The sequence below is a fragment of the Tasmannia lanceolata genome, unplaced genomic scaffold (assembly GCF_043159265.1).
Source record: "Tasmannia lanceolata isolate RefF3 unplaced genomic scaffold, GAP_Taslan_0.1 ptg000013l, whole genome shotgun sequence".
In the NCBI taxonomy this organism is placed as follows: domain Eukaryota; kingdom Viridiplantae; phylum Streptophyta; class Magnoliopsida; order Canellales; family Winteraceae; genus Tasmannia; species Tasmannia lanceolata.
The window spans coordinates 19408161-19420217 of NW_027518690.1; the positions used below are offsets into that span (position 1 = coordinate 19408161).

General features: G+C 37.9%; 1 protein-coding gene across 2 annotated transcripts in view; it reads right to left on the minus strand.

The window, feature by feature from the left end:
* Positions 1 to 12057, minus strand: part of SPPL3 (SIGNAL PEPTIDE PEPTIDASE-LIKE 3) — a 96070-nt gene that overhangs the window by 59682 nt on the left and 24331 nt on the right. The window contains exon 5 of one of the 2 annotated variants that reach the window (XM_077394331.1): positions 11692 to 11888. In XM_077394331.1, the coding sequence (XP_077250446.1) occupies positions 11692 to 11888 (197 nt within the window). The remainder of the gene's footprint in view (positions 1 to 11691; positions 11889 to 12057) is intronic. The other variant, XM_077394332.1, reaches the window with a different exon arrangement.

A 12057-nucleotide genomic window follows, 5' to 3' on the forward strand; every position in this document is an offset into this window, starting at 1 on the left:
AATCGCTTAAACCATGCTCGAGGAGACTGCTTCAACCTGTGTAAACGGACTTCTTTAATTCGCACACTTTTTTTTGAATGGTTAGTTCTCCACAATAGACCTCTTCTCTAAATCACCGCGTAAAAATATAGTTATATCTAGTTGATGAAGTTCCCAACACAAATTTGCAGCTGAGGAAAGACTCATTGAATTCATCGTTGCGACAAGAACAAAGATTTCTTTGTTGTCTATCTTATATCTCTGTACAAATTATTTTGCAATCAGCTTGGCCTTGTACCGTTCAACTGACCCAACGGCCTTGTGTTTGATTGTGTATTCCCGCTTGCTTCCCACAAACTTCTGTCCTCTTGGAAAGTCCATTAGTTCCCAAGTTCCACTTTTAATCAGAGCCTGCATTTCGTTATCCATAACTTCCAGCCACTACCTCAGAAGAAAGAAGAGACATTGAGGACACAAAAGACAAAAGAACAAAATAGAAGGAGACAAGGAAGCATATGACATAACATTGGGAATTGAATGCAAGGTATGCTGATGCTTAGATTTTCAAACAGCAATTGCTAGATAGATATTATTACAATCACAGGAGTAGTAGTATCAAGATTACCTGGGTATGCAGGTCCGATTGAGTTGTCTGTTCAGCTAGAGGATCTACAATGGGATGTAGTTGTCGTAAGTAAACCAGTAATTCCTTCCCTCCACTCATTTGAATCGATAGTAGAACTAACACGAGATTCCACACAGATAAGAGCAGGAAGAGGACTCTCTTTGACAAGGAACTGTCCACACTTTCTTTGAAGAGAGGTCTGAAAACCAGAGAAAAATGAGGTAGAAACGAAGAAGGAAATATCCATAGGGACAAATTTCCATCAAGACACGGGATCCAGATACATATACCCTTTCTGAGTGAGAGAACAAGCCACAAACATATCGCAAACATCTCTAGGACCCAAATTATCCCGTGAAGGAATCAACAAATGAATAAAACCTTAGAAGCACGAAGCGGGTGCGGGGGCGGGGAAACGTGGGGGTCTAGAAGAGTCTATGTTTGGGAGCGCCGTGGGAGCATGTATGTAATATTTTCTTTATATATCTTTCAAAATTCAAGTACATCAAAAAATAATAGTTTCTAACCATTTCCATATGTATCTTTCAAAATTTAAGTACATCTAAAAGCTAATTTCTAACCATCTTCACCATCTTCATTTGTGTGCACTCGTTCCTCGTGCCTTCTGAAGATACACAAGCCTTTGGGCTTGCTCCAATGAAGTACTTTGAAGAGTTGGAAGAGTTTGATGTAAGGACGTTAGTGAAGGTGGGACTTATAGAGTAATAGAAGCAGGCTGGGAGCGTCATTAGAGCGGTTCCCGTCTCTCTGTGGTTGCGCTCCCTAGAAGCTCCTTCCTAAGGAGCGCCGAATCGAGGTTCTGAGGTGGGAGCGGCACCCCGAGAGAAGGTTCCTGCTTCTAAGAATAAAACAGCACATCGAAAGACACACAAAGGAAGGGGAAATAATGGCTTATCAGGGCAAAGGAGGCGAAGTGGAGATTTTAACTAAAGTATCCTAGAAGGCAATTGACTTATGAGATGTGACACGGCCAACACCTCATATGACCAATACTTATTTGGCACCCCAGAGCTCAACAATAACCCTCAAGCAACCTCGACAAGGCAGCAGATCTTCCTTTCTGTGCCACCATTTTATTGTGGTACGTACAAACATGTGCTTCGGTGAATAGCATCACGTCCCTCCAAGTATTTTTGTATCTCTCCCTCAAAATATTTGCGAGCATTGTCAGAATAGAAAACCCATCTATGGAGACGAATGAAGCACGGATACGGGTGCGGGTACGACACGATCCAGGTAAGTGGATACGTGATTTTAAAAAAAATAGGATACGGGTATGTTGGGGGTACGTTGAATATAATATATTTTTATATTTTGTTATATATTTATAAAAATAAAAAAATCAATATTTTGTTAAAGAATTCAAACAATTTAATTGAATATATATATATATAGAGGAAACTGTTGGCTCACCAAACTTATGGTGAGCTAGCTTGCCCAATCACATGGGGGCCCACTTTGTTAGGATGATCCAAACCATTCATTTGAAAGTCCCTTACATAGATGGGGGGTGTACCAAAAATCAGCTCCATAGGATCATCCTAACCCCTCCATTTGTGGAGGACAAAAATGGACGGACACAAATCTGCCCCATTTTTGTCCTCCACAAATGGAGGGGTTAGGATGATCCTATGGAGCTGATTTTTGGTACACCCCCTATCTATGATAAGGCCTTGCAAATGAATGGTTTGGATCACTCCCCAAAATGTGGGACCCATGTGATTGGGCAAGCTAGCTCACCATAAGTTTGGTGAGCTTAAGCTCACCAACAGTTTCCTCCATATATATATATATATATATATATATATATATATATATATATATATATATTCAACCCCTCTCCCCCCCCCCCCCCCCCCCGCCCACGCTTTTGTTAATTCGGACAGCTCCTCTATTGTAAATCTGTAATTTTAGATTTAATTTGAACCGGGTGCGCACCCAAGGGCACCTGAGTCGGGTGTGTACCCAAAAGACAAAGATTTAAGTAAGCCTGGAAACAAAACACTCAAAGATCAAAGAAACATGCCTCAACCTAACATGCCACAACCTAATTTGGACAAAATTCCCATTTCTACTACTAGCCTGAAACGCAGCTAGAGATCCAGTGTTCAAAATGTAGAGCCTTGGAGCCACACAACCACTCCCAATCGTTCGCCTCATCACTACGTCATGAAAAGCAAAGTGGGCAGGGAAAAAGGTCACACTGTAATTGAGACACTTGGTAAGACTAGTGAAGAAAAAAGGTTAGTAGATAAGTTTGGAACATAAAGAACTGACTGCATGGATAAGCTATTGTTGACAATAATGACCAGTTTACTAAAGATGTTGGATAAAGAGTCATTGCTAATTTTGAGTTTATCCCTGCCAGATAATAAGCTCTATGAATCAAATAAAGAGGATACACCAATCATGTGATCTGAGGCTCCGAATCAATAATACAGGAAGAACTTGGGGAGAGTTTCACATGCTGCGAAGAACTTGTACCTAACTAGGCAAATGACGAAGAGGCATGGCTATCCATCTGAATTAACCGGTTGTGGAAGCACTCCATTTCTGTAGGTATCAAACTGTCCAAGTGGAACCTGGATGATTCATTGGGGTGCCTAGGGAAGAGGAGCCATATTGAGAAGTTGCATAAGTATGGCTTGAAGAAGGCCTCTAGTTGGGCCTAAAGCAGGGTAGGCATCCATGTGACTCCCAACAAGTCTCTGGTGTGACGTGTCTTGCCAGAGCTGTCATAGTTTAGTTAATCCTTATCATCAAAGGACTTCTTCTGTCCCTTATAATCTCTGAGAACACTGATGCAAAAGTTCTCTGGCCAAGAAAGTATACCTGCTCTAAGGTAAGATGAGTGTCGCGGCCTAGGATTTGACTCTGAGTGATGCCAGATGCAAGATTTAGACTAGTTAGGAACTCAAATATATGATTTTATTCTACGTATTTCTGAAATCCCTATCTATCATGCTTAGTGTCCCACATTAAGAGCTGATAGTAATCTAACTCTTCCCACGTGCCGCAAAGAGGGGAGAAGTAAGAAGATAGGGTCCTCTACCCCTCTCAGAGATTCTCAATCTCTTGTCAAAGCTGATAAACTCGAGCAATGTTTCTTTTTTGTTCATATGTCATCTCAACCAGATCCTAGATATCTTTAGCTATTCACAGGCATAGGAGGGTAGGAATAGGAGGGTCCGACTTATATGTGGTTGCATCAGAGAAAGTAACCACAAAATTACAATGAAATTATCCTACTCTCACTTATCATATTTCGGATCATCAAACATGGGTTCTTGCACCTGGCCAGTAACATTACTAACCTTACCCTGTCCACTGATGTACATCAATGCAGATTGTGCTCATTCCATATAGTTAGTGTCGTCTAGTATTACCGTGGTGATTTGCACATTAGAGTTGTCCACATAAGGACCCGCCGGAAAGCCATAACCATCACTCAGAGTCCCTGAAACCAAGGAGTTCACTTCATAATATCCATCTAAAGAGGTCATTTCTGTTGTGAGATACCTCAAACCAATTGAAAGGGGAGATTCCCAGCCCCTACATGTAAGTACTGTGAAAAACACAGATTCCAGAAGTAACAACCCCAAAAATGCCCAAGTAATACAACCACAAAAGTCGATGAAACTCCCTCACACGAGCTCCGATCTGAAAAAAGACACCGCCGCTATGTTCCTATGAAAAAAAAACTCGAAATGAAGTAATCTCCCTTCAAAACATTCCCCTAGCTGAGAGAAAACTCCCATCAACCAAAATAAACGGGATTTCTGGATGCAGCAACAAGTCCTATCAACCTGGCCCTGATACCATGTTGAAGTTGTTGGAGGTTAGAATAGTAAAGGGGGAGAGGAGAGAATAGATGGAGTGAATGGAATATTGCCCACACTAGTCTATTCCTGTATATTAATGACAAAACTCACCTGACACGGAAAACACATAAATACCCCCCGAATATAATCTAATTTCCATATAAGAAATAACTCTTCTTTCCTACAATAAACAATTTATGAAAATAATAAACAGAAGTCCCAGAATAGTAAACAGCAGTTTGGCAACATACACAATGTCCGACGATCAATAAACAATGGCCGACAACAATAAACAGATATCCGATAATAGTAAACAACAGTCTAGCAACCATAAACAAATATCCTATAGCAGTAACAGAAGCTCAACAATAGTTAACGGACAATAAATTCATCCACGAATGACATAAATCAATAGGCAATCAATAATTCCAAAAACCACATCAGCAATCAAATAAATATGGATGTAAAGTCTCAGTAGTAGATCAGGGAAAATTGATCGCAATTACATTCCATAGATCTCATGGGAATCGGCACTTACTCTTTTTTGAAAGGCATCTGAATCTGCAATTACAACTAGAACAAAATGAAAAGAACAAATGCTGATATGAATAATTTATTCAAGGAATAAAAACATAACAAATGCCCCAAAACTTCAAACCCCACTTACTCAAAGCTTGAAAGAAAATCTAGCTTCTCATGCACATGGGACATAGTGAGTGAGCCTACCCCTTATAAGTGTGAACCCTTGATGGGGACATCAACAATGGGCGTGGATTCAAGGTTTACAAGCGCAAACGTGGACAAGACTGATGGCGGAGACTCTAGCCTGGGCCACAGACATGGGCGTCTTTTTTTATTATTTACTTTCTATTTTCGTCATTTTATTTGTAGCCTACTTTTTAGGCATCAAATCTCATCCGTTTGGCGTGTTTTTTGTATTATAAGAAAGATTTTTCAAAATGAGCCCAATATCACATGATTTGGATGTGTTTTGAGCAAGTTATGAGTGTTTTTAAGAAGTAGTATAGGTCTATTACAAGATTACTATTTTTGGTAAGTTTTGAAGTTTAATTAGTTTACTTTGGATTAGATGACTGGTTGAGATTAGTTGCTTAGGTTTTAAGCTATCTTCTAGGATTTCTTTTCTTCTAAATACATCTTATGAAAGCAATGTAAGGGACTTTCTGCATATTCTGCATATTGAATAGAATTGACGTTTTGCTTGAAGCGAGAAATTTGGGCTTTCTTCTTCTTTCTTCTTCTTGTGGTTTGGAACCATCTTCTCTCATCTCCTCTCACCCATTCTCTTCTATTTCTTCAATCAAATCAGCATAAACAAGGTCAGTAAATCAGATTTTCTATTTTCTTTGTTCTTGAACCCTAAAACTAGAAAAACCCAAAATCCATAGATCTCCCTTGTTCTTCAAGATCTTGTTTTGAGATTTTGAGGGATTGTTTTAGTAATTAAACCTCACATAAAACTCACAAGAATCTCAACTTTCAAACCTTTTTTAACCCTATTGCAAGTTTTACCCTTTTCAAGCCCAGAAACCCTTTTTAAAGATCTATAGCCTAAACCTACCATCAATCAGAACCTAAACCCTAGAATTACCTTTCTTTTACCTACCTAAACACTTACCTAAGATCAAGACAGCAGTTTCCTTCAATTCCAGATTGGCAGAAATTACCAAAATACCCCTACGGCCTATATCTGGACTGTTTTGACCCAATTCCTGCTGCTAGACATTTTTTTTGTTTTTCTTCATTGATTATTATTAATTTCTCATACTTTTGTTATATCTAATTGATAGATCTTACATTATCTTTTAGTTCTTTTAATTGGTCGCATGTGTAGGCCTAGTTTCGGACTAATCCTTCTATTATCAATTCATCATACGAATCTTTATCGCTTTGATTGATTTGTATAAGGTTTAGTTCATGCTTAATTACAATCTTGACAATTATTTATGCTATTTAAGTCTCATTATTGATGTTGCCCATATATTAATTAGGCGTTAATTCAGCCCTAGGTTAGTTGTTAAGTGTTCTTTTGGTTTTCCGCCTAAGCCCTAAACTGTCCTAAGTCTTAATCCCATTAGTAGTTCCCTAAATTAGGTATTGTCCTGCATCAACCCTCATATGGAATGGTCCCCACAGCCCAACAGCTAACTTGGGATATTATAATAGGGTGATATAATCACACCTAATCAGTAATCGCAGTCATAGCTGAAAAATTCCGTCTCTCAGTTACAAAGAGAAGACAATGGTAAGTGATGCAGGAGCATCCCCTTAAGCTAAGTCTACATGGGCTTTAACAGCTCATTAGTGTAGGACTTTATCATTTTTCCATTGCATTTAGCTAATAGGGAGGTAGTTTAGCCATTTTGATTTCTTTCATGTCCATTTAAGGCATTTCCACTAGGTAAGGGCAATTATGTCATTTCAATTTAGTAATCGGCTATAAAAGCCATCTTGCATTTCATTTTTAAGGGGAACTTAAATGAATTAGAGAGAAATTTGGGGATTTTGTTCTTGGAAAGAAAATTCTCTTAGAGAAGAGAATTCCTTGCTGAGTTCATTCAAGAAGAGAAATTGAGCTGGAATTCAAAGCTCTCTTCTTTTTCTTTCTTCCTTGTGATTTGCAAGGATATCATATCCTTTAAGCATGAATATTGCATCCCCTGCTTGATGTTCTCAATTCCTATCAAGAAATTCCAAATAAAGTTGAAATTCTGCTCTTTGTTCCTGCGATTTACTTTGCGTGTATGTTCTTTGATGGCTGCTACTCTTCTATTAAATTTGTGCTTTTAAGTCATTCAATGTTGCATGTTGGAACTGATATTAGGAGCTTGATCAAGATACCTCAATGAACATCACAGATACCACAGAATTTCTAGCATGTGTCGCTCGTGGATTTACATGCCTGTTGGATGCTGAAATTTTGGAAGAATTTTACCCCCGTCTCGGCGGATTTCCAATATGGTAAGTATCATTTTAGAAACCTGCTGTTAAAGGGTGCAAATTCTGTGACTGTTTTGGAAAATCTCACCTGAGAATAGAGCAGATCTGTGAGCTTTGCATGAGATATGACTGTGTTCACCAACACTATTAGCAAGTAAGGCTGAATTCGAGATCCTGTAGGTCTTCTTATCTGATCTGGATTTTTATCCACCAAAACCGCCTCTGTGGATTGGAGATACAATTTTTGGGATGAATTTCACAAGAATTGAAAACGAGATCCATAGAAATTCTTGGAATTGATCTTCTAATGGCAAATTTAGTAGCTATCGGTTTGCACAGTAACTGCCCAAACCGAGAACTGTTCTTAACACTCTTGGAATTTCTTTAGGGCCCGTTTGGATGCCGATAAGATTTTGATTTGGATTTCTCACATTTGCAGCCCTTTCTGTGTTGTGATTTGGTTCCGGATCTAATCCTTGAATTTCCAAATCAGCGACTGACCATGAAGAAAATCAGATTTCCAAATATGTTGTGGAAATAAGTAATTGGAAATCTACAGATCTCGAAATTTCCTTCCCCCTCTTTGCTCCTCAACCTCTCCCCTCAAGTAGGAAGTACGCCCTTCCCTCTCTGTCTCCCTCAACATGAGCTGCTGGAATTCATTTTGTATTCAAAACTCAATTCCAAATCCAAATACAAAATATGAGGTATCCCAATGGGCCCTTATTGAATATTGTTTGAAATTCAATCTTTACCGCAAGATGGAATGAATTCCAGCCCTCAGATCTGATCGTCAGTTGTATGCTTATGATCTAAAAGTTTCTCAAATTTCACAAATACTGGATGTCTGAAGGAGAACCAATGCTCAGCTAATAGGTTTTCTGTGATGTAATGATATGGAATCCACCAGGGTAAGGTCCTACACATCCTTTATAGGATCTAGAGCAGACAATGGACAGGATCATGAGGCAACTGCTTTAAGTCAGTTTTCAGAGGAACATAGCAATACATTTAATTGGTGAATCTAGTAAAGTTAGCCCAAAAAACTCCAGCAAGCGTTGGATCATATTTTGCAAACCAAACTTTTTCTGGTTGCCAATTGTGACTGGTTGCTATTGAATAATGTCCAATTCTATTAAAACAGTTTAGATGCTTTGGACCATAAGCTTCCTTAGCACCATGAAGGCACAGTAATGATACTTACCAATTGAGCTCTAATATCAGAATTTCTTTGAGAAACGGAACCCGCAGAAACAGTTCTCCTTTTGTTTAACTAGAAGCTACAAGAATTGCCCTTATTATTGAGATGAATCTAATGTGGAAAGTTCAGCTTGAGGGGAGTCTGTTTTTGAACTTGATGCACATCAGATTATTCAGCCCTCCTTCCTTGAATTGGCTTAGATCCATGCTGCCATTTGAGGCTTAATAAAGAGGTTCAAGTGGCAATTCTTTTCTAATTGAAACAAGGACTGATAGTAGACTAATCCCTAATATTATTAAGGTTGAGACATCTAAATTTCAGCGGAAATTCCCCCTCTTGAAGCCCCTCAAAGTTCTCCTACTTAACGTCACTTCTGCAACATTTCACCTCCATCAGTAAGTAACCAGACATAGAACCAAAATAATAAAGGACTCTTGTAACTTAAAGATTTATCATATTTGCGAAATGAATATTGGGCATTACAACAGCCAATATGCAGCAAATTGGCTTGGAGAGGCTTTGATCAAAGATGCTGACAGCACCAAGAGTCCAACATACCAGGTCCACAGGATGAATTGCCTAGGAAGAGGTCCAACTGTGGTATGTTGGGCTAAGAAGAGAGAACATTCCTTGGGGGTCTGTTTGGTTGTGAAAGAGATAGGATCCTCTTGAACACAAATACCCCACTCACCCTTTAAAACAGGGTGACTTCAGCACCATCTCTAAGCTGGGGTTGCCACTTTTCAGAAATAAGTGGGAAAGCAGGGTTAAACAGGATTCCCATCCCGATTTTACTGGTGCAGCCAAACAGCTGATGTGAGATATAGGAATCCGGAATCCCCACTATTCCAGCTTGCCAATCCACAAACAGAACAGATCCCAAAGTATCGCCAGTACTTTAGGGGATCCTGAATTTAATTGTGTGTTTTCAGGAGGTCCAATTCATCCATAATCATAGTAGGCCAGGAGGCCAATACCTGCAGGTAAGTGTGGCTAATGGACACCTTGAGCAACATAGCTTACAGATTTAGGACTCAACCATTCATTAGAAAGTGATAAGTATATTATTATACCTTTCCTTTAAAACAACATTTCTAGAAGTACCATCAGAAAGAATTGAAAAAAAAAAAAAAAAAAAAAAAAAGGCATATATAAAATGTAATTGGGGTTTAGTGAATCCCAATTTTCTAGTGGATAAAACGTTCTTGTGGAGATTTAATGTAAAAATACAGTCCCCCAAGATGTAAATATTGGACTAAATATTCAACTACAATCAAGTCCATATTGATGACTACATCGTTGACAATGAATAGTTCATTGCAATTACAAACAAAAGAGATGAAAACTAGAGAGGTGGAAAGGGGAAAAAATAATGATCCCTAATCGATTCATGATGAAAAAAACCTACATGAAGTGACTTGTTTTGAAATGATAATCGATAAGAAGTACCAAATAATTTAAATTTTGAGTACATGATAGATTATATTCAATGCCCCCACTCAAGCCGGGACATAGTACATAGATAGCTATCAATCCCAACTTGGGAGCAGTCCATTGAAGATGACCTCTTCTTACGGCCTTGCTCAGTATATCAGCAAGCTTCTCCTCTAATCGAATATTGCAACCAAATCTTCCTTTATTGTTACTTTCTCCATAACAAAATCAAAATCTATTTATATGTTTCATTCTCCAGTGAAAAAACTGATTGAGGATATTAAATTGTTGCCTAATTATCAAAATAAGGCTTCAAAGGAAGTTTAATCTCACCAAAAACTACATCAATATTGTTTTGAGCCACATCAATCGATATAGGCCATGTGTTATACTTGTATCCTAGTCTTTTTATTACACACCGGATCTTACCCACTACCAAAGTACAATACCAAAAAGTAATTGCTTGTCAAACATACTGTCTGTCCAATCCATGGTTTTAAATTTCCACCGAAATTTACTCGAAATGACCAAACGAAACGTTTCTGTTTCCATTCCCACCGAAATATATACTGTAACCGAAACGCAACTGTAAGTGTAATAGTGATATGCTACATCAATATGTGTTACATAATTATATTTATATGAAAAGCAATTGCATGTCAAAGATACTGTCTGTCCAATCCATGGTTTTAAATTTCCACCGAAATTTACTCGAAATGACCAAAAGAAACGTTTCTGTTTCCATCCCCACCGAAATATATACCGAAACCGAAACGCAACCGTAAGTGTAATAGTGATAGGCTACATCAGTATCTGTTACATAATTATATTTATATGAATTGCATTTGAATCGTGGTGTATAAATTATGTCTAAACTCTAAATATTTATATGAATTATATGTGAAATGTGGTATATACTGAATTATCAGACATGCGTGACAACATATGTCACTAGGTCCTCGATGTTAAACCATTATGGATAAATGATTGCAAATTTGATGGTTTCTAAGTGTATGTTTTCTTATTCTACCATTACCTGATGTTTCATCTTAAAATCCTATCACTTGCATGTATTTCCATAATTTTTCATGACTTTACAAGATTTCCATCGAAATTTCCAACCAAAACCGAAACGTTTCCGTTTTCGTGGCGACTGAAACCAAAATTTAAAATCTTAGTCCAATCTAAACTGGGAAAAGTTTCTATAATTATATATCTATGATTAGCGTAAAGTTTCTTCCCAAGGAGCAGATTTGAGATGGGTCAAGATAATATTGATTGGCCCAAGAGAAGACACGTGACAAAAAATCATAAATTGATTCACTACACTTATAGTGTCAGCATTGGGTTTAATTCGTTTACCCAGTGTATTGCAATAATTCAACTACCATTGTTAATTATTATCCTATATTAACAGACAGATTTCAAGCAGGCAATGTTGCTAGTATTTCCTCAAGAAGAACATACCATGGTAACATGACAATAAGAAATGAAAAGAAAGGCAGGGTATCAATTAATTGCTCAAATTTCCAGAACAGAATTATGAAGTACTCAAATGATCTTTCTGGTAGAAATGTTGGAATGGAAAAACATGGAACACATGGGTATACAGTGATCACATATCATAAAGTAACCGAAACCATATGAACCTTTAGATTACGAGTATAGGGTTTATCTATAGAATAAACCTTTCTTGTGAGTTGATTATAACGCTCATCATTTTGCTCGCATGCAATATAATCAGCCCAAAGGGAAGCACACACAATGGTCCCAACAGCCATTAGCCACAAGAATATCTCAGAAAAGTCCACAGCTGGGCGATTTGGTGAATACAATAGAAGCTCCACTGCAGTGAGAAAAATAAGGTCAACAATATCATTTAGATACAATTAAAACAGGGCAAAGAATACAAAAAGAATGTAAGTTATGACTTCATATGGTACAAGAAAATAAATTATACATATTATGATTTCCACTTGATAGAGGTGAAGGAACTGTTGGTGAATATTTTTCCA